Genomic DNA, 23,586 nt, shown 5'->3' on the forward strand with positions numbered 1-23,586 from the left:
AGCTCCTCCTTTTACCATGGAGGTAACTGACTTGCCAGAGCTCCCACCACTTGGGAAGGAATTGGGGTTTGAATGAGGGTTGCCAGATATAGCAAATATAAAATACAACATTTGTGGCAGACATACTAAAAAACCATTCACTGTTTGTCTGAAATTCAAACTTAACTGAGCATCCCATATTTTATCTGGCAGCCCGAGATGAGCCCAGCTGAGCCCGACTCCACAGCCTGAAACACTTACTCCCCGAGTCCTGCCGCCTCCCACCCCACCGTTTTGCAAGGTTCCCTCAGACTGCTCTCTCCTTATGACTCAGACTCCAGCTTTGATTCGCGCAGGGCTCCTTTGCACCATGCATTGCTGTAGGGGGGACCTTGCCTCACTGGGTCAAAAGAAAGAGAAGGCAGCGTGGCATCCCAGAGTCTGAGCAGCTTGCTCTGCATTGGAAATGATGAGCTGCAGACACAGGAAAAGAGAAAAACTAGCCCTCAAAAATGATGATAAAGGAATAGAGAGTATGGACCTGAGTCTGACCCTTACCCTAGAATTAAACATCCAAATCAGCGATTTATTCTCAAAATGGTCACCTTGTATGATGAGAACATTGGCTGCATCAACAAGTTGGAGCCCCTCTGCAAGGAGTTGTTTTTGACACACATGGGATTCCTTGTGCAAATCTGTGGTGGTGACAACTCTTCCTCCTAAGGGTCGATTTACAATTTGGAAACCATCCAGAGGCATCTGGAACCGAATCTGGTGAATAGTAGGAATGAACAAAGTGGGAAATTCCATTTCTTGCCAACAATGTAGATGATTTCTTTCCATGCACTTTTCTGGATCTTTCCCCTATGTTGACACTCTCATAGTATGCGTGCCCTGTAATATAAGGTGTTCCAACCCCTTTTCAGCAGGGTTGCTAATAATAAACCCACATGGCCACCTGGAAGGGGCCTGCTGTTGGGGTGGATGAGCTGGACTCAGACCTGGGGCCCTGTCTCACCTCACTGAAAGTGCTTCCAGGTCACAGGTGCTGGGGACTGACCTGCAGACATGTCTGGCACTAAGAAGTCATGCATGCAGCTGACATCTTTCCGTCCCTCTGTTTTAGGCACGAACAAGAACGAAACCTCCTTCGGGCTGGAGATGTCACAGACGGGCTTTTCCTCTCATGTGGTGGAGGTAAGGATGGGTTTAGAGCTGCCCTCCCACCCTCTCACTCTTCTTAGCTCCCTAGGTCATTATCCTGCCATTCCTGGGCTGTTTCTCATCCCCCTTGCTCTCTTTCTTGGGGTCTCTCTGCCTCTCGTCTCTGTGGCTAGAAGAGGGAAGTCAAGATCATCAATAACAATTAGCTGTCTCAAGACCTCTCTGTGCAGGGTGCTGGTGGGGACATGTCCCCCGGGACCAAGGGTCCCGTTGGGTCCACAGAGCCTTGTGCAAAACCTAGGCCAGAATGGCAAAACCCCTTGCCTGGGCTCTAACAGTGCCCTGCATGCCCGAGGCGGCCTGTGTGTGAGCGGCCCAGCCCTGTGTCCATGTGGGCAGAAGTCCCAGATGTGCTCCAAAAGGCGGCCCACAGGGGCCTCTCCGCATGCGGGCTCGGCGTCACGTTGCAGAGGTCCCACGCAGACCCATGGTGTCACCAGCATCGTGCTGTGTCTGGGGCATGTGCCTCACCTGGTTCCGATTCTCAAGATGGGGCTGAAACCTCACAGAATTGCCAGACGGGCATATGCATGCCTGCTCAGTCGCCCAGTCGTGTCCTGCAAGGCTCCTCTGTCCATGGAATTTTCCAGGCAAGGATACTGGAGTGGGTTACAATTTCCTACACTAGTGGGTCTTCCCAACCCAGGGACTGAACCCGCATCTCCTGAGTCTCCTGCATTGGCAGGCGAATTCTTTGCCACTGAGCCACCTGGGAAGCCTGCCAGAGGGGCAGAGCCATCCATAGCTGTGAGCACACTTTACTTCTAAAGCTGTTTGGAGGTCTAGCCCTGCCCGAGAGTATATGTTAGGAAAGCCTGTGTTGCTGGTATCAGCACACGCCCCTGTGGCATACTCTGGGCGGATAGGTGCCCTGGGTTTGTGCATGTGCTCTGCCCCGTTGGCCCCATGGGAAGGGACCACGCCTCCCAATTTGCCAGAAAAGACCTATCAGTCCATCCCACTTCTACATCACTTTCATTAACCCTCTGAATTCTCCCCACTCCTCTGTGAGGTGAACATGGCAGGGTTCCTTATTCCCAGTTTCCAGGTAAAGAAGCCACGTCCCAGGAAGGCTAAATGACCTGCTGAGGTAATACAAGTGAAAGAAATATTAGCCTCATGCTTTTCCCCCACACTGAGCAGCTGTTCCATGAGAGTGGGTGGAATCTGAGTGGGGCCTGAGTCAGAGATCCCAGATCGGAGGGGAGGAGTATGGATGCCTAGCACACAGTGGGCAGATGGACGGAAATGCGGCTCACGCTCAGCGTTTCCTGAGCTGCATCTGGACTATCTCGTGCCCATTGAATACAGCAAGATATAAATATTACTGCTCTATATTGACAGTAGTCATGCAATATGTGCCGAGCACTTTAATTTTTTTTTCAGAAAATTTCTGCGCCTCATTCATGCTCAAAAACAGCCCTGCAGAGTCAGCAGATGGTAATAGTTGTCCCATTTTAGGTGGTCACATTAGCAAATCTTTTCAGTGCCTTTTCTGTGCTGGGCCCTGTGCTCTATCCCAGGAGGTACAGAGGCAAGAGCCCTGCCCTCAAGGAGCTCCCAGTCTGTGGGTAAGGGGCTGCGTACCAGGAGCGGCAAGGGCATTCATTCACACAGGTCAGGTATCAAGTTCTGTGCTTCGGGTGGACTAGCCCTGGACTCCTGACTCTGGGGGTCAGGCCTAGTTAGAAAATGCAACAAAGAAAATCAATTTCAGTAAATCCAACAAGCATTTGTCAAATGCAACTAAGATATCAAAAGGAAGCAGAATGTATTCTTGCCAAATAGGAGTCAGCCTGAAAACAATGCAGAACAGCAGTCCTGAACTTAGAGAATAAGATGACAGAAACTACAGACTTCTTCTGAGTACAGGTGTATAACTTCAGCAGGCCCACTCATCCATGGAGCCCCTGTAGAGACTCTCTGCTCAATGGGGAGCCACATGGACCCATCTAACATTTATCAAGGCAGCATGAGGGACTTCCCTGGTGGTCCAGTGGTTAAGACTCTACACTTCCACTACTGGGGGCATAAGTTTGATCCCTAATCAGGGAATTAAGATCTGCATGGTTTAGTAAAAAACAAAACAAAAACAGTCCTTGCCAAGGCTGTGTGTGATCAGGGTTTTACAGAAGGAAGGCCCGGGCTAAGGGAAAGGACATTCAGGGGAGGATCAGGGGAGTCTGGGGCTTGGACAGGCCCCTGAGGACAAGGATTTCAGCAGCCATGGGTGGCAGCAGATAAGAAGAGAGAGGAAGTTATACTCACAGAACTGGGGGAAGGCTGAGCACACACGGGTGGCCAGCCATGATGGCGGAGACAGCAAGAGAGAGAATGTCCCATGTCTCCATCTTCCATTCCAAGGTCAGTTTTTGAGCATCTCCCCTTGGGCCTGGCTGTGTGTGAGGCACTGGGATATATAGAGATGAAGGTAACATTTCAACTGACAGCAATTCACAGTCTAGTTGGGGAGAAAGACTCTTAAATGCTAAGTTCAGTCTCCTGCTTCTGATATTGTGATCTGTGTGTGCCCAGCAGTCAGGGACTCTAGAGAGGAGGGAGGTTAAGACAAGCTTCAGGGATTCGGGGAAGTGTAGCTGAACCTTGACAATGGCCCAAGCAGCAGAATGTGTCAAACAAGATGAGTTCTTTCAGGATCAATAGAGTTCCCTGGCTGCAAAGGGGAGGCTGGTAGCTCAGGACCTCAGCTTGTTACTGAGGTCAAAGTCATGAGCTGCCTCCTGCAGCTTCCTCTACACGCTCAACTCTTGTTCTCTTCCCCTAACTGGAGAAACCCAGGAGGCATCTCCCCACTCTGTAGATAGAGACCCCAGTTCTTCTGTCACCCTGTGTCTTGTTTGGAGACAGACATCTGGAAGCTTTCATCTGATAAGACTTAGAAAAAGACAATGATTACATTTGTATTTGAGACTCTTTAAGACTTTTTAAATAACTTGTTTAAATAAATAAAATCCTTCCAAATCCAAAGGTTTGGTGCAGTGATGGTGGCCTGTCTGGCACTGTGACTGGCCATTGGGTTGCTATTTTAGGGTGCAGAGGTTTTTCAGTGCTAGGCTGGTCATGCCATCATAATTGGCCACAGCCGTCCTGTCCTTGGGAGTCCAACCCCCACAGCTCTCAGGATCAGTCAGACCTATCTGGGGATTGGGGACAAGAAGATCCAGCCTCTCAACTTTGCCCAGAACAGGTCCTGAGCCCAAATGAGTACATCTCTTGGGGGAACCTTGGGGATCTATCTCCTCAGGAAACACTCCCTAGACAGCCTCAGGCAGCTGCTTCCTGCAAATGTGTTGAGTCTTCAATTGCCCTGGGCCTGTTGAGCTCTGTCAGAAGGAAGGATCCTTAGTCCCAAGGGAAGGACCCACAGAATGTTCACAAATGGCAGAAGAAAGGTCAGATCTGATCACCTGGTCTGCTGCCATCTTATCTAGCAAGGAAAGCAGGCTTCAAGTTAGGAAGGGCAAAAGCAACAACAGACAGAAAGGACCAGAGTCCAGATTAGGAGAGGAGATCCCCATATATCCCCAAGCCCCTGGATGAACCAAAACCCAGGCCATAGGCATTATTACATTCCAGCATGATGGCCAGAAGTCAGAGTTGCTGGGAAAACCAGGGAACCAGAGCCCCAGGAAACTCTAGTCCTGATTAGCCAAAAGGAGAAAGAATATTCTGGAAATTACCATCAGCAAAATTAGCTATGGATGCCTGACCAAATTTTAGAATGGATTTGTAAGCCAATGGTTCCATTAGCATTTGGAAATGAATGTGAAGGTTGCTGAGAGCTGGAGTGGCTTCTATTAGTGCTGGCGGCTTGCTGGGGTGATGAACTCTCTGTCAAGCTGGGTAACCAAGAAAAAGCTGCATGAATCTGCCAGAAACCTTGCAGAAGAGATCCATAGCTCTCAGCCTATAATCCCCATGGGCCACAAGGGGAAGATGTGGCGGAAGGAAGAGGACCATAAATAATTGATGCCCGTGGTGATGGCTCTCCTGCATTGCACTCCATAAATCTCCCCAACAACGAAAGTTTACAGAAGGAAGCAGTTTTATTAGGGTGGACCTTATCTACACAAAAGACTTGGCCACTCACCCAGGATGAGCACAGAGTGTTTTTTCTTTAAACTGTACATGATGGTCTAGGAGGACCAGCCTCAGTTACATTTGAAACAGGCTGAGGCAGTGTGGTGTGGGGTGTGGGGGTTACCCCCCAGACCTACAGCCCCATCCACCCCCTGCCTCTTCAGCCTGTGCCCTTTTCACCAGCCCTCCTGGGCTCATGGACAGGATAGCTAAGGTTAGAGGTGACTATGTAAGGTTCTCAGCTGCTGAAGCCTTAAAGTTGTCATCTTTCCTAAGGGTTTTGCATTTGAACTCATTTTGCATATCTTATTTAATCAAAAGTAAAAGAAACTCATCCATAATGATGAAATGAGGGGTTGATACCTAAAGGCTGTAAACTCCTTTTGAGTCCCCTTATCCCTAGATGGTAGATTTTTTCCCCCGCCAGCTCTGGGTCAGGCAGCCAAGGCTGCCCCCATGAGGCCAAGGCCTGCTGCCATGCTGTTCTGGATTCTTTGCAAGTTGACCCCTGGTGGCAGGAAACATTTCTGGTTCTTTGAGGTCCCCAGAAGCCCAGCCCCAAGTCCTCAGGCTGTGCCCTGGTGCCTAACGCCCCACTCCTGGCCATTGTTCCAGGACCTCTGAGTAGAAATAACCATCTCTCTGATCTGGAATGAATAGTCAAGTAAGAGCATGCCCTTTGACCGCCCCCCCCCCCCTCACTGCCCCAGCCTATGGCTTTCAGCCCCACGTATTGTGCGGGGCCCCTCTCCACAGAAAGACTGCAGGCCCATTTCTGGGTCTTTCCTGCCCAACCCCATCTCAACCTCCAGGCACTGATCCCTTCCTCAGGCTCCACTAGGCTTGTTGAAACATCTTCTATTGAGAGAATCTGAGCAACTAGGTGAAGCATCATCCACCCTCTTAACGATGTATTTGCCTTAGAAGGTGCTCTTGGGGACAGAGTCCTGACCTCCCTTCGACCACTCTGGTGATGCACACGCGGCGAGGAAGCCCTAGGGGAGCCTGAGGGAGGAGACCAGCACTCCGTGCCCCCTAGGTGGTCCCCCTGTGAACAGAACCACCACGGGCCACCTCCATCGGCCCCCACAGCCCTGCCTCTCCAACATCAGGAACTGTTTTCAGCCAGTGTCCTCATTCCATTACTACCAGGCCAGAGGAAAGCTCTGTCTGGCTGTGTGGCCTCAGACAAATCGTTTTGCCTCTCTGAACTTCAACCTTTGAGCAGATGTCTGAAAAACATATGTGGAATTGAATCTTGAGGCTTGGAACTAGAAGTGTGCATTTTGAGACTTCCTAATAAGCCAAGGAGGGCTTCTCAGGTGGCTCAGTGGTAAAGAATCCACCTGCCAAAGCAGAAGACTTAGGTTCGATCTCTGGGTCTGGAAAATCCCCTGGAGAAGGAAATGGCAACACACTCCAATATTCTTGCCTGGGAAATTCCATGGACAGAAGATCCTGGTGAGCAATAGTCACAAAAGAGTCACAAGAGAGTCACAAAAGAGTCACAAAAGGGTCACAAAAGAGTCACAAGAGAGTCACAAAAGGGTCACAAAAGAGTCAGGCACAACTTAGTGACTAACCAACCAATAAGTCAAGGAAGTTTTTCTTAAAATCCTTTCCTAACTCTGCCAGGTACCCACCCATCCCCTCAGCAGGTCACCCCCTCCTGTGGGCCCTCAAAATAGGCTGTCCTGACCTCTATCAGATCACTCCTCACAGACTCATCTGTAGGTCCAACTTGACTGTGAGATCTGAGGACCCCTGCCTCCCTGGAAGTACTTTATGGCTGAATTAATGAATGAGAGGAACTAATATGTATGCAGTCCTTATTGGCTGCCAAGCACCCTGCTAAGGATTCAAAATGCTAGTTCTCACAACTATTTACAGAACTACAGAATAGTCTCAGAACTATTTATAGCTGAGGACCTTAGGCTAGGCAAGAAAGAGGAACATTCCCAAAGTCACACAGCTGGAGGCTTTGGAGCTAGAAGTGGAGCTCGAATGTCTGACACCATAGATCACAGTCTAATCCCAGGCCTGGGATTACTCAGCCTACTGACCATCTGGGCTGGGTACTACTTTGCCATGAGGCTATCCTGTGCATTGTAGGTAGTCAGCAGCATCCCTGGTCTCTACTCACCATAGCAACCCCAACACCACCGTGGGCTGTAACTACCAAAGCTGACTTCAGGCATTACTAAATATTGCCTGGGGGCTAAGCCACCCCCATTTGGGAACCACTGTTCTAGACTATGCGGCTTCCCGTGCTGGGCATGTGGCCCGACCCTGGCTGGGGACAGGGTCGAGCAGGAACACTGAGTTTGGGGAGATCTGGTCACAGATCAGCTGAGGGAGCACTCAGCCGAGGTAGGAAGGTAATTCTGCTGCAGGACCGGTCAGAGGACAGCTGAGCGCTGAGCTGGCAGGCTCTGATGGTGAGGACTCAGGCAAATACAGGTACAGGTCCTCCTCCAGGAAGGCACACACTTGGCCTTAGATCTTCTGGGGGCCACCAAGCCCGTGTCCTCATTTCTGCACAGAGAGTCAGGAAGGTCAGCTGCCACCCAGGCGCACCCTGATCTGATGGAAGCCCCGGAAACCTCGCGGGGAAGGAGGCCGTAAGTCAGGGAGCCAGTGCCAGACCTGGAGCAAGGAGCACAGAGCTTCCCCACCACGCCCTTCTGTTTGTTTCCCAGCTGGGCTGGTATGCCTGGCTACTTCTATCAAAGCTTTGGCCCTTTCTGCAGCCCCATGCTTCCAGATTTTTTTCCAAACTCAAAAGGTCTGGGTTTTCCCAACTGGGAAAAGATGGTGACCACCTGAGGCTTGCCTTGGTGGCCTGGGCTTGCTGTCTCAGCCAGCCCACTCCTCACAGGGCACCCTGTCCGCAGCAGGGCCCCAGGAGACCCTGCTCGGGAAGGGCCTCCCACGAGGACCACAAGCCCGCCTGCAGCCACTGCCGGGGTGGACTGGCATCAGGTGAGGGCCCAGAAGCCCTCAGCCTGCCCAGCGCTGCCAAATGCAGAAATTCCGATGGAACCGCCAAGCCCCACGTGTGGTGAGTCAGCATCAGGTCTCCCCCAGCTGAATCCCAGGCACCCAGTTAAGCCAGGCCTTCTCAGTACATCACAGAGGTTTCCAGTCATCTGCAAAGCCAAACATTCATCTTCAAAGGCCTCCGCAGGAAGCAGACTGGCCTGCTGTCATATTGAAAGCAGAATCTAGGGGCTTCTGGGGAAGCCAGTGAGCATTTTTTCCCTCTGACCAACTCCATCCCAGCCCTGCCACTGACTTGCTGCATGACCTCAGGCAACCCCCTTTCCCTCTCTGAATGTTGGGTGCTCATTAGTCTAGTGCAGATAGTGACTGTCCTGCTGGTCTCCCACAAATGATGAGAAAGGATCTTGCAAAGAATGGAGCACACCCCAAGAGCAAGGAATGTTGGCAGGAGTCTCTGAGGCCCTGGCCCGGATCCTGGCCCCGATGGATTGTCAGACTCTCCCAGGCTGAAGCGCCCAGAGTAGGAGAGAGAAAGCTAATGAGAAAACGCGACATTAAACCAAACACATCAGACTCACCCAAGAGCAGCTTATTTATAGCTGTAAAAACATCCTGTCGGAACAGTCAGTTCAACCTCTAAAATATTAGGACTTTAATCCTTATATATGATCATCTTGAAAGTGAACCCTTGGAAATGAGAAAAGGAACTTATTACAGTTCCCAATCTTGCCTCCTCCACCCAGTAATGAAATCAACGCTGAGGCCTCTGCCTGTATGTTTAGTTATGGCTCTGTTGTCCCCAGGCCAGAGTCACATGTTTCCATTGGTCCCTGTCTTTGGTGGTGGTGGTTTAGTCACTTGGTCGTGTCTTTCTCTTTGCGACCCCATGGACTATAGCCCACCAGGCTCCTCTGTCCACGGGATTTTCCAGGCAAGAATATTGCAGTTGGTAGCCATGTCCTCTCCAAGGGATCTTTCCCACTGAGGGACTGAACCTGGGTCTCCAGCCTTGCAGGCAGATTCTTTACCAACTGAGCCACCAGGAAAGGAGAAATTCAGTACTCTGGGCACCAATGGTGGGGAAACCTCAAATTCCACCCACCAGCTGGGTTGAAGGAGGGCTTAGTGGGAGAGAGATGACTTCACCAGCTTGTGCTTTAACATTCCAAAACTGGGAGGCAAAACAGGGTGCCCCTGACTCATGATCACCAAGGTGACCCAGGAAGGTGGCCCCCCTGCTTCCACCCCCCTCCTCAGCCCCTCATTGTCCCTAGTCACTTCTCTCCCTCTTCCGAGTCATTACTGTTCATCTTCCTGTGTCCACGAGGTATGTGGGTGGTTGGGGTTGGAGATACAGTTCAGGGGCAGCCCAGAGAGTGAATAGACCCAGTCCAGTCCTCAGAAATGACCCTGGAGGTTTCCCCTCAGGGAGCTAGAGCTCCCATCTTCCTGCTTAGGCATCGGAGCATCTGCTTACCCTGTAATTAAAGACAACCTCCTGTCCTTGAGGTGCCGGCTGCCACAAACGTGGCCCTGACTTACCTGTCTAGCCCCATGCTGAACCATCCTGCTCCTCTCACTCGGGGCTCCAGCCCCATCAAACAGCTTTCAGTTCCTTGAAGCCAAAGGCTCTGAACTGTCTCCAGCATCAGGGCCTTTGCACAAATTATTTCATCTCTCCAGGTGTCTGGGTAAGCATCACTTGCTCAAAATGCTTTTCCTGAGCCCCATCTCAATCTAAATTCAATCTCACCCCAGGATTTATCACAGCCGTCACTGTGTGGCAGCTATCACAGTTTGCAGGTATTCTGTTTATCTGTGTGTATCTTTAGTGCCTGTGAGCTCTGTGGGGGCAGGGATAGTATCCCCAGCGCTAAGCAAGTGTCTGACATAAGACAGACACACAGTGAATTTGTACTGAAGAATGAAGAAGTAGCATTTACACACGGGAAAGCAACTCAGACGCTGCGAAGGAAGGAGGAAAAACACGGATTGTGTACATGCTAAGTCGATTCAGTCGTGTCCGACTCTGTGCCACCCCGTGGCCTCTAGCTTGCCGGGCTCCTCTAGCCATGGAATGCTCCAGGCAAGAATACTGGAGTGGATTTGCCATTTCTTCCTCCAGTGGATCTTCTCAACCCAGGGATTGAACCCACATCTGTTATATCTCCTGCATTGGCAGGTGTGTTCTTTACACTGGAGCCACCTGGAAAGCCCCGGAAAAGCATACTGCGCACCACTTGAAGGGGGCTTCCCTGGGGGCTCATCTGGGAAAGAATCCGCCTGCAGTGTGGGAGATCTAGGTTCCATCCCTGGGTTGGGATGATCCCCTGGAGAAGGGAAAGGCTACCCAGTATTCTGGCCTGGAGAATTCCATGGACTATATAGTCCACGGGTCTCAGAGAGTCGGACACGAATGAGCAACTTTCACTTTCATCACTTAAAGGAGTGTCAGAAGGAAGGGATGGCGACAAGGGATTTGCTAGAGAGGTTCTGAAGCCCAGAATGGAATGCAACCTTGGTCCTGAATTTGGAACTTGTTTCTAGAACATTCCTTCTTTCCTAAGATTCCATCCTTGGGATCCGCTTGACCCACTTTATCCTAAGAACGGAATGGGGCAAGAAAGCCCTCAGCTCCTGTTAAAGCCAAGAATCCTGGCTGGAAGTTGGGCTATTAACAAACTGGGCAGGAGGTGCCAGAAGCGGCAGGTGGATGCTTCATGGTGTGGATGTGGGGCAGCTTCCCAGCCAGGGGCACCCCGGGGGACATGAGCTGATATGCACCCCCTCCCCGATGTCAGGACGGGATTCTGCTGGGAGCCGTGGGCGCTTATGACTGGAACGGAGCTGTGCTGAAGGAGACCAGCAGTGGGAAGGTCATTCCTCTCCGTGAGTCTTACCTGAAGGAATTCCCCGAGGAGCTCAAGAACCACGGCGCCTACCTGGGTAAGAGGCAGGGCTGAGGGGCGGCTGGTGGGCGGTGGGCCAGGAGAGGACTTGGGGGTCAAGCTCAAAAGCGAGACGAGGGGCTTGTCAGCATAGTCTATGGTGATTCAAGCACAGTCAGGAGTCGTTGCCTCTCCAGACTGGCATCCAGCACACCCAGCACACCCAGCACCGTGCCTGGCTCATCATGGGCTCTCCATTAGTAGAATAAACAGGGTCCCCAGGCCAGGCCATGGACCGGGCCATGCAGCAGGAGGTGAGAAAGCGAGCGAAGCTTCATCTGCCACTCCCCATCTCCACACCCCCGCCCCCATCCGTGGAAAAATTGTCTTTCACAAAACCAGTGCCTGGTGCCAAAAAGATTGCAGGCTGCCAGAATAAATGACAAGCAGTCTGACCTGAAATTATTTCCATTCATGCCTCTAGACTCTCCCCGGCAGCTGTTGGTATGTTTTCAGAATTGAGTGCCGGAAGTCTGCCTCCCCAAGGCAAAAATGCAAGTGGAGGATGTGCTCAATTCAGTTCAGTCACTCAGTCATGTCTGAATCTTTGTGTTACAATCAAGGCAGAAGTCATCTCCCATTAAGCACCTTAGCGTGAATGAAAGTCGCTCAGTCATGTCTGACTCTTTGCAACCCCATGGACTGTATAGTCCATGGAATTCTCCAGGCCAGATACTGGAGTGGAATACTGGAGTGGGTAGCCTTTCCCTTCTCCAGGGGATCTTCCCAACTGAGGGATCGAACCCAGGTCTCCTGCATTGCGGGAGGATTCTTTACCAGCTGAGCCACAAAGGAAGCTCACCTTAAGCACCTTAAGGTGGTCGTAAAAAGAAAAGTGTGAGTCATTGACCTGCTGGTGACAGGTCCCCGCTGTGAGACCTTAACCATAGCCCAGTCACCTCCAGCTTTGTAAGAGCGAGCCTCTGCCATTCATGCAGAAAGGGCTGAACCAGAGGAAAGGAGAGGGCTCCCATTGTTTGTCTTTCTGAGTTTCTGAACCGAGTCTACCAGCTGTGAAGTTATCACCAATGCAGCCTCAGACCCCACTTCTCCGTGAACTAAGTTGGCAGTGGGCCTCTCTGTGGTGGGAAGGTCGCTCCTCCTCCCAGAAGACCCTTCGTGAGGCCCAACCATGGTCCCTCCTTGGGTGGGAGTCCGGAGGGAGAGCCTTTCTGCTCCTCCTCTCTCTGGGGGCTCATTCAGTGAGGGCACTGTGGGGGACCTCTGGAAGATTCCTCCCTCTGTACCCCAAGGGAGATGGGGAGTTTGGGGAAGGAGGCCGGGAGGCCAGGCTCTCCGCCTCCACACTGGGGAAGCTGATGGACTTCCGGCCCCAGGCCTTCAGGGAGGCTCTCTAGCTTTCAGGGTGGCCTTTCCTGCTGGTCAGAGAGCCACATGGGAACTACAACCACAGCCAGCAGACAGCAGGGAAGCAGGAAGCTCTCAGCACTGCTTAGAGCTTGGAGAGTCGGCCTTGCCTGCCCCCAGGACATTCAGCCCCTAGGACCCTCCCATTATCACTGTCCCTCCTTCCAGGGAAGCCCAAATGCCTGGGGTCAATGAGAATACTCTCAGTAATGCTGCTAAGGGCTCAGCTTAGAAGAAACCCTTGCTCCACCGCACAAGGCTAAGCCTGCTCTACCCTCGTATTTTTGTGATTGCTCTGAATACACGGCCCTGTTGGCCACCCTCCATGCGATATCCTGCTCTCACCTACTCCACTCCCCAGAATACCTTTCCAAGAGTCAAAGATGGTGTATCTAGAACCAGAGTTCCCCACCCTACGGCGCCCACACTCCCAGCCACTGTGGGTTGGCTTCTGTGCATCCCGCAGCCACTCTGAAAGCAACTGGTGGGACCTGAGAGACAGTTACCCACATATATACAGGCATGCACACACAGCAGAAGGAGCCACTCATTCCCCAGAAGGCACCCGGGAATTGCCAGCAAGGCCTGACACCCATCTAAAAACTGGGATCCATTCTCCAAAACATCTGGCAGGAAGTAGGACTGTTGGCTTTGCATACCTGCAAGGGTCCCATTTTCAGGAGAGTTGTCTGAAGACGCTGCACAGTCACTCCCCAGAGCTGGGTGCTCTACTGGAAACTCACAGGGACCAGGCACAAGATCCCAAGACCATGGATTGGAGGCGTTTCCCAAAGAGCCCCTGGGTTTCCGTCTTGTTCTCTTCTGAGTGGCATACGCGTGTGGATGCAGAGAAGCCTGGGCACTCCCCGCTTTGGGGCTGCAGGAATCCCTGTCCCTGCGACCCCCACCTCCATGCCCTGAGCAGAGCAGCTCCTTGCCTCTGCACAGCCAACCCTTCATTTTTTGGTGGACCACTTAGCAGGGCATTCTGGTGATGAAGAGGACATTGCTTGGTCCCCAGAGAGACTACTGGTGGGGATCAGAAACAAAGCCTGCCCAATATAAAAAGAAGTATGGCTAGGGTTTGTTTTCTCGCTTCCCTGTTCCCTCACATGCTCACCTGTAGGGCGAGTGAAGCAGGTGATGTGCATGTTCCAGGCAGCGATGCCTTTCAGTGACCCCACCTGGCTTCTTTCGATGCCTTCCAGCAGAGGGTGGTTGCAGTGAGTTCCCTGCACCGTCCACCAGCCCGTTCCAAGCCCTGCCTCTTCCAGGCCTCCTCAACCGAGCCTGGGAACTACTGTCTAGAACTACCATCTGCTCAGCATGCTCTGAATGCCCCTCTTGCAGCGGCCCATCCATGCCGCCAGGCCCTGGCGAGGTCTGCCAGGCCGCGGGGCCGGAGACCAGCCTGTTTCCTCCCACGGCAGGGTACACAGTCACATCGGTCGTGTCCTCCAGGCAGGGGCGGGTGTACGTGGCCGGAGCCCCCCGGTTCAACCACACAGGCAAAGTCATCCTGTTCACTATGCACAACAACCGGAGCCTTACCATCCACCAGGCCCTGCAGGGCGAGCAGGTAACGCAGAGGGGGCTGGGGGCGGGGCCGACAGGTGGGACGGACGGGATGGCGAGGCTGGGAGGGACTGCAGCTCAGCTCGTCCCTCACAGGACTGTCCCCAGACCCACAAGCATCCTTCCTGGCTAGGGGTGTATGCCTTCTTAATACCCACCTGGGAGCTGATGCTCCCTCCCCAGAAAGCCAGATCTCAGACCCTGCTGCAGCAACGAGAACCTGGGAGAACTCATGGAGCCCTTGACTCTGGTGCACTAGTCAGACCTCTGCCCCCGACCACCAGCATCTCTCTGTTCATGTCTAGAGTTCAGGGCTCTGGCAGAGGCAACATCCAGGCCGTGACTTCCCAGCTTGGGCTGACAAGGCCCCTGGGCATCTGAAGGGGCACTCGTGTTCCTCATGCCACCTCGGCGCTCCCAGAAGTGGGAGGAGTCATGCCTCCGCCCACAGCAAGGCCCCAGGGGTTCACCAAGATGCCAACTTCTTTCCTTCCCTGGAATGGGCACGATGCAGAACGGTACAACCGCCAATGTCACAGCACCCCCCAGGACGTGGTGGGCAACCAGGCTGTGCTGCTAGAGTCTTGTGTTAGAAGGTCATGAATGCACAGAGGAAAGCTATGCTTAAAGTCAATGATGGTGAAAAGATCAGGAAACAGGGTTCTGATACAGGTCATTTCAGTAGCCCAGGAAAACCGTGGTCCTGAGAAGAAACACAGCTTTTCCAAGGTTATTGGGTAGATTCCCTGGGTAAAGCTCAGAATCCTGGACTCTTGGTGGGGCTGCCTAAATTGTGCTACCTCCTGACCCCAACAACCCCCACACAAGGCCTTGGCCCCTCCTGCCTGGCAGCATCCCGTATCCATGACACCCTGTGCTGAGCTGAGCCCTGTCCAGGTCCTTCCTGTTATTCTTGGCTTGCCCCTGATGCTCCAGAGCCTGGGAACAGCCCTGTTTCCTGCCTCTTCTACTGCCCTTGGCCATGAGGACATGCTCTTTGCCAGGTCTAACCTCCATCCCTCTAGCTGCAGGGAGCCATCCTTCCACTATTCCTCTTCCCATCCCAAGTGCCCTGGGGGCTCTGGGCGCTGCTCTGGTCCCAGCCTCCACACTGCCTGCCCATACCCCACCCGTGGCCGGCTCTCAAGAATCCAAGGTTAGACCTTGAGAGCCGGAGGGAATTCGCCGAAGAATATATGACATTTTTACTGCCTGGATCTGCCTCCAACATCCAAACGAGAAACCGCAGCACTGAAGGCAGCTAAGTTAAGTGGATTCCAAATCACCGTGACCCATATAGCGGAGGCCACATGTTTAGACAGACTTCCCTCCGCCTCCCTCTTTGCTCTCTGTCTGCCTGTTAATCACTTCGCGTAGGCACATCTCTCCCCTCCCCACACTGTGTTTATAATTTCCTTTTTCCCTCTTCTGTATTTTTTTTTTTTTATCATTCTCCTGAGTTAAAAGATTTTAATGCTTGAGGATAAATTTCTTCTGAAAACACCCCAAGCCAGAAAGGGAGAATCATGGGCTTGGATGTCAGATGGATCAGAGTTCCAACCCAATTTGGTTGTGACCGGCCTTCTGACCTTGGGCTAGAGACTCAAATTCTCTGAGCTTCAGTTCCTTCCCTGTGAAATAAGGACAATGATCTCTCCCAAGACAGCGTGAGGCTGTAAAGTGCCTCACATGGGGCCTGTCCTTGGGAAGGGCTCCTCTTCTTTCCCGAGCAACCCCTTGCTCCTATACACATTTATAGAGCACCTCCTGCATGCCAGGCACAGCACCCAGGCCTGGAGGGAATGAGACAGGAGCAGCGCCCACTGTTGGGGGCATCTGTGGAGGGATCCAGTGCTGGGGGGAAGAGGACAGTGCTGGGGGAGAGCATGGAGAAGGGGCCCCCCACGGCAGGGGATGGAGTGGGGAAGGCCAGGGGTGTCTTTGAACAGGAAGTGACCTGTAGGAAGATAGACAGACCTGGAGAGAGGGGAGGAGAAAAGGGTACAGGCTAAAGAAAAGTATGTACAGGGGAAGCTGGGAAGCCCACCAGAGCAGGGGGCTTTTGGAGAAGAGAAATCACTTAGTATGTCTGGGGGAATGTGGGAGCCAGAGGGTGGGAGACAGAGGCTGGGGAGGCAGGGAGGCCAGTCCAGGAGGGTCATACTGCAGAGTTTGGACATTCCCCCCCAAAGCAAGGAAGGGGCATGGTCAGCTTCTGGAGGCCACTCTAGCTCCCCACAGGGCTGGGCTGGAGGGCCAGTCTGGAGATGGGGGGTCAGGTGCCTCACCTGAGGAAGAAGCATCGGAGGAGGAGGGAAGTAGGTGGATTTGGGACATGTTTGGCATCCACCAAGAGGACTTGTGGGGAGACTGCAGGTGGGAGAGATGGGAGTGGGGCCAGGAGGACCCTTAGGTTTCTGAGTTGGGAGCATGGCACCCAAGGCGAGAGAGGAACACCGTAAGCACTCAAATACTGAGAAGAAACCACAAGTCACCACCCAAGGTGCTATGCCCAGAGTTATTTGGAAAATAAAATATTGAAAATGAGTTAAATGCCCAACAGAGGACTGATTAGACATGTTCAGCACGTGCAGAATTTGGAGTGCCATACCCTATAGTCAAAGCTATGGCTTTTCCAGTAGTCATGTATGGATGTGACAGTTGGTGCATAAGGAAGGCTGAGTGCCAAAGAATTGATGCTTTCGAACTATGGTGCCAGAGAAGACTCTCGAGAGTCCCTTGGACTTCAAGGAGATCAAACCAGCCAATCCTGAAGGAAATCAAACCTGAATATTCACTGGAAGGACTGATGCTGAAACTCCAATATTTTGGCCACCTGATGCGAAGAGCCGACTCATTGAAAAAGATTCTGATGCTGGGAAAGATTGAGGGCAAGAGGAGAAGGTTGCAAGAGGATGAGATGGTTGGATGGCATCCCTGACTCAATGGACATGAGTTTGAGCAAACTCCAGGAGACAGTGAAGGATGGGGAAGCCTGGTGTGCTGCAGTCCATGGGGGTCACAAAGAGTCAGACAGGACTTAGCAACTGAACAACAAAAGTTAAATAATGGAAAGTCAGGTGGTGGTGGAATGGTTAAGGAGAAAAGGGTTGGGGGGGGGGGTGGGGCGTCGCTCATTTTTTCAGCAAAGAGTCTGAGTCAAAGGCTGTCCACTGGTAAGGGGAGGCCTCTCAGCAGCCCAGCCCCATGCCCCTCCCCCATCCCTGTGCCGCAGATAGGCTCTTACTACGGGAGCGAGATCACCTCGGTGGACGTGGATGAAGACGGTGTGACTGACGTCCTGCTGGTGGGCGCACCCATGTACTTCAGCGAGGGCGGAGAGCGGGGCAGGGTGTACGTCTATAACCTGAGACAGGTACGGCGCGCGGATGCTGGCCAGCTTTCCAGGGACACCTGACCCATGCCTTGATCAGGTGTCCATGAGGGAAAATGGGAAGCGGAGGCCAGCACATGCCTGCAGAGCCAGACTGGAGAGCAGAGGAACCTCCTCTGTCCTTGGGTTTATGTAGCAGGAAAGAAATAGGGAAACACAGAAGGGATGGTGCAGGCCAGAGTGGGTCATGACCCTGAGAGACCTTGCCAAGTCCCCCTGAGCCTTTTCCTGCCCCTGATTTTGCAGGACCGGTTTGTTTACAATGGAACGTTGAAGGATTCCCATGGTTACCAGAACGCCCGATTCGGCTCCTCCATCGCCTCCGTTCGGGACCTCAATCAAGATTCCTACAACGATGTGGTGGTGGGAGCCCCTCTGGAAGACAACCACGGGGGTGTCATCTACATCTACCATGGCTTCCAAGGCAGCATCCTGAAGACACCGAAGCAGGTAATGCCCCCCACCCCAACCCCCAAAATAAATGGAGCTAGAACTTGGAGTTCTAGTAGCTCATGCCCTGGCCTCACCCAGGAAAGGATTGCTATCTGTCCTAGCTCTACTTGCCGCAAGTTGAAATTAGTCTTAAGACCTTCCCATCACCCCTGTGGATACCTTCTCCCTGCTTAACTTCATCTCCCCAACAACAGCAATAACAAACTCCCCCCAAGGACCTGAATCCCACTGGCCCTCACATGCTTTCATGCAACTGACTACATGTGGGGAAGACCTGGGGCTTCCCTAACAGCTCAGTGGTAGAGAACCTGCCTCCCAACACAGGAGATGCTGGTTCGTTTCCTGGTCCAGGAAGATCCCCTGGAGAAGGAAATGGCACCCCACTCCAGTATTCTTGCCTGGGAAGTCCCATGGACAGAGGAACCAGGAGGGCTACAGTCCATGGGGGTGCAAAGAGTCGGACACAGCTGAACAAATGAATGGAGAAGGCCTAGTTGGGCTCCTCCTCTCTGGAAATGCCTCAGAAACAGTGCTGTCCCCAAGAGTGAGCCATCCCAAGCGCCTTCCCCTCAGGCTCATCACTTTTGCCTATTTTATTAGTAAGAGAGCCTAATACACCACACTTAGAGATAGTGATGGGTTACCTGTCATGTAATGTGTACTTACATCCTATGGGGAATTCTTTTCTTAAATAGTTGATGTACAATATTATATGTTACAGATGTACATCAGAGTGGTTCACAATTTTTAAAGGTTATATTCCATGTATAGTTATTATAAAACATTGGCTAGATCCCCTGTGTCGTATATCTTCATATCTTATTTACTTTATACATAATAGTTTGTATTTCTTATCTCCTACCCCATCTTTCCCCCCTTTCCCTCTTCAGTGGAGAACCCTTTTATGACACATTATTTTAATCCAAAAGAATGACTTAATGATAGAAATTTCAGGTTCCAAAACAGACGAGGAGAGGAGATAGCTTTGGGCTGAGGAAGTTTCCTGATAGTTTCAAACAGGCTGTCTCCAGGGCTCCCAGTTGTATCTACTCCTTAGGGTGCCCACACCCAGCTCTTCACTTCCTACAGAGGATCACCGCCTCAGAGCTGGCTCCTGGCCTCCAGTATTTTGGCTGCAGCATTCACGGACAACTGGACCTCGATGAGGACGGACTCGTTGACCTGGCAGTGGGCGCACTTGGCAACGCCGTGATTTTGTGGTTGGTTCCCCCATTTTTCATGATTCTTGGGCTCTCTTGAGGGTCCTGATGGATACAGGGTTTAAAAGACACGCTTTAGACTCTTTGTCTCTTGTCTTTAATCACTGTTGGCCAAATTCACCCTATTCTTATCCCATTGTGACTACAAATTTCCTTTTTATGGAATCACTGTAAGTTATTTTGAAGTCCAAATCCCTCTTCTCAGTGGGGTTCAGAGATTTTAGAGCTATTTAGTGACTAAACACCCCCTTTGCCTTTTTCTAAAAGTTCTGATTACTGGGGCATTTCTCCCATTTAGCTTCTCTTAAAGGGACAGGCTGAGGACATTCTCAGCTGGGAGGATCTCCTTCTCCCCTAGTGTGAAAGATTTCTTTCCTCCAAACCCCTTCTGACCCCGGGTTTCCTTTCTCAGGGCCTCATTTCTGTACCATTCCATCAGATATTTGTCATGCATTTGTACTTGGGGTCTGTGTTAAGCAATGGTCTGAAACTTAAAAAAAAAAAAAAAAAGGGTTTTCTAAAAGTCCATCTATTCTACCGTGTGATGTGTCAGCTACTTTTTGAGCCAAAAAAAAACTTTAATTTGAACTAATTTTCTATATGTTGATACTTTTATTATAAATACAATAACTTAGAGAAAATTTGAGAAATAAATCACTCAGTTTCATCACCTTAACGTTACCACTATTAATATTTTGGCATATTTCCCTACCAGTCTTTTACCATCTGCATATAATTTTATAAAAGTGCAATCACATTTTTCATACAACTTAATAAAGATATTAAACAGAGATAGCTGATGACTTCATGGGGAGAATCTTTATGTTCTTGGTCCTCAAGAATATTACATTCCACTCAGGAAATGTCTTAGTCCAGGTTCCCTAGAAAACAGAGCCTGAGGCTAAAGCTTGTGCATCTGCACTGCTGTGGGAGGGGCTTCAGTCCCAGAAGCAGAAGTGAGGGTCCAGGGAAACTGAAGCAGGAGAGGAGGAGAGAGATTCGAGAGGCAAGTAGCTAATGAGCTGCAGACTCAGGCTCTGGGCAGCTCCCTGCTCCAGCGTCTCCAGAGAAGCAGAAAGAATTCAGCCTCCGCTTTCTACAACAGCCCCTTAGGGGAGCAACGGGGAGCAGTGTATCTGCGAGCTCCTAGTGTCCCCCCAGTGCCATGGCCCAAGTGTCAGCTGCCCCACTCCTGTGGGCAGCACTGAGGAAGCGGGGTCTCCGCAGGTCCAGCCCAGAAGTTTCACTGGCGCCACAGCCTGTCTCTCTTTGAAGGCCTTCTCTGCAGGTCCTTCTTTGAAGGCCTTCTCCGCAGGTCCTTCTTTGAAGGATCCTCTGCAGGGGATGTTAGGTCTTCGGTAGCGACAGCAGCTTGGACTAAATGTATTCACTGCTTTGGTTCTAGCCAGGAAGCAAGACAGGTGAACAAGGCCCAGGTTAGCGGGTAGACATTGTCTCCCGGGTCTGTGGGGCAACACACAAACTACATTCTTTACAGGAAACAAGATACACTGAAAGAATCGGTCCCACAGAGTGGATTCAGTCAAGCCCTAGCTTGTGATGTCTAAACCTAAGTGCTACCTGAGTGACGCTGAAACTGTGGGCTGGAGCCCTCTAGGGAAAATTTAGAGTCAAACTCCCTGGATCTCAAACATGACTGCCATTAGCAACACCTGGGAGCTTTTAAACCTCTCATTACCCAGGTTTTACCCAGACCACTTAAAGTAGAATTTCTAGGTCAAGGACTCAGGCATTTAAAGACTCTCCAGGTGTTCACTTCCAGTAGGCACCTAAGTCTGAGAACTGCGGATATAAGCCATTATATTTACACAGCATTCTGCAATGTCGAAGGGCATTCTCACTTATGTACTTTGATTCTCACAATTCCCGGTCAGAGAGATCACATGGTCTGTCCAGTAGGAGCCGAGACTCAAACCTACCCTTCTCACTCCACAGCACAGAGGAGGCACCATCCCCCTTGCACTAAGAAGAGCAGCATATTAGCACAGATAATCATGCTAGAACTCTGAAGCATGTAAAACTCACTACACTTGTTTCTTTTTATATAAATGCATGGTTTGGAGAGGCAATAGTTTCCTTCCCTAACTCTGTTTGACTTAGTCAATTCGAGAGTAAATTCATGTTTCCTTGACTGCCTGGATGGGGCAGTGTTGGACTGAGTGGATGAGCGGGGAGTCTCTAGAACTGTGTTGTTTCCTCCTTTGTCTGCACACTGGAATCACCTGGAGTGCTGTAACACCCACGTTCTCCAAAGTGTGGCCCAGGTACCAACGGCACTAACATCACCTGAGAGCTTGCTAGAAATCCCAGGCCTGCTTTTTAACAAGATCCCCAGGAAATGTGCAAATATACTAAAGTCGGAGAAGCATTGCTTTAAGACATGTTGATGCTGACTCTGGTTTGATTTGACATGGAGAGCAATTTGGGGATCAGGATTTTTTAGTTTTTATAGTAGAGTATAGTTGATTTACAATGTTGTGTTTCTAGGTGTACAGCAAAATGATTCAGTTATACATATACATATGTACATTTTTTTCAGAGTTTTGTCCCATAAAGGTTATTACAGAATATTGAGTAGAGTTTCCTATGCTATACAGTAGGGCCTTGTTGACTATTTAATATATGGTACTATATATATGTTAATTCCAAACATTTCCAGTTTATCCCTCCCCTCCATCTTTACTGTTTGGTCACTGCAAGTTTGTTTTTGAAGGCTGTGAGTCTGTTTCTGTTTTGTAAATAAGTTCATTTGTATCTTTTTTTAGATTCCACATGAGTGATATCTTATATTTGGTTTTCTCTGACTTCACCTACTATGGTAATCTCTAGGTCCATCCATATTGTGGTAAATATCATTGTTTCATTATTTTTTATGGATGAGTAATATTCCATTTTATATTCCATATATATATGTATGTATATACACCACATATTCCTCATCCAGTCATCTGTTGATGGACATTTAGGTTGCCTCCTTGTCTTGGCTATTGTAAACAGTGCTGCAGTGAACACTGGGGTGTGTGTATCTTTTTGAATTACAGTTTTCTTTGAATATATGCCCAGGAGTGAGACTGCTGGATCATATAGTATATTTTTTGTTTTTTAAGGAACCTTCATACTGGGGTACCAATTTATATTACCACCAACAATGAAGGAGGGTTCCATTTTCTCCCCACCCTCTCTGGCATTTATTGTCTGTAGATTTTTTTGATGATGCCATCCTGACCAGTGTGAGGTGATACCTCATTGTAATTTTGGTTTGCATTTCTCTAGTAATTAGAAATGTTAAACATCTTTTATTGTGCTTTTTGGCCATCTGTATGTCTTCTTTGAAGAAATGTCTATTTAGATCTGCTCATTTCTTGATTGTGTTGTTTGCTTTTTTGATATTGAGCTACATGATCTATTCATATATTTTGGAGATTTATCCCTTGTCCATCACTTCATTTGCAAATATTTTCTCCCATTCTGTGGGTTGTCTTTTTGTTTTGTTTATGATTTCCTTTGCTATGCAAAAGCTTTTAAGTTTAATTAGTCTCATTTGTTTATTTTTGTTTTTATTTTCATTACTCTAGGAAGTGGATCCAAAAAGATATTACTGTAATTTATGTCAAAGAGTATCCTGGCTATGTTGTCCTCTAACATAGGAAAACATCTTGAAATGTGTTCACAGGAAAACACAAATCTTACATTTGGGTCTTTAATCCATTTTGAGTTTATTTTTGTGTATGGTGTTAGAGAATATTCTAGTTTTTTTTTTTTTTTTTTTTTTTGCATGTTGCTGTCCACTTTTCCTGGCACCATTTATTGAAGAGACTGTCTTTTCTCCACTGTATACTCTTGCCTCTTTTGTCATAGATTAATTGTCATAGATTAATTGACCATAGGGATTCCCTGGTAGCTCAGCTGGTAAAGAATCCGCCTGCAATGCAGGAGATCGCAGTTTGATTCCTGATTGGGAAGATCTGCTGGTGAAGGGATAGGCTACCCATTCCAGTATTTTTGGGCTTCCCTGTGGCTCAGCTGGTAAAGAATTGACCATAGGTGTGTGGATTTATTTCTAGGCTTTTTTTCATGTTCCGTTGATCTATATTTCTGTTTTTGTGCTAGTACCATGCTGTTTTGATTACTGTAGATTTGTAGTGTAGTCTGAAGTCAGGAAGCCTGATTCCTCCAGCTGTTTTTCTTTCTCAGAATTGCTTTGGCTATTTGGGGTCTTTAGTATTTCCATACAAATTTTAAAATGTTTTGTTCTAGTTCAGGCATCAGGAGTTTTTAAAGCTCTCTGGATTACTGTAAT

At 50.0% G+C, this 23,586-nt stretch overlaps 1 protein-coding gene across 1 annotated transcript in view; it reads left to right on the top strand.

Annotated features, from left to right (window-relative positions):
• The window catches only part of ITGA11 (integrin subunit alpha 11), a 133,551-nt gene that overhangs the window by 83,694 nt on the left and 26,271 nt on the right, over positions 1–23,586 (top strand). The window contains exons 10-15 of the mRNA XM_061157988.1: positions 1,106–1,176; positions 11,109–11,253; positions 14,054–14,202; positions 17,434–17,574; positions 17,839–18,042; positions 19,135–19,265. Coding sequence (XP_061013971.1) covers positions 1,106–1,176; positions 11,109–11,253; positions 14,054–14,202; positions 17,434–17,574; positions 17,839–18,042; positions 19,135–19,265 — 841 coding nt within the window. The remainder of the gene's footprint in view (positions 1–1,105; positions 1,177–11,108; positions 11,254–14,053; positions 14,203–17,433; positions 17,575–17,838; positions 18,043–19,134; positions 19,266–23,586) is intronic.

Source organism: Dama dama, chromosome 12 (genome assembly GCF_033118175.1).
Source record: "Dama dama isolate Ldn47 chromosome 12, ASM3311817v1, whole genome shotgun sequence".
Classification (NCBI taxonomy): Eukaryota; Metazoa; Chordata; class Mammalia; order Artiodactyla; family Cervidae; genus Dama; species Dama dama.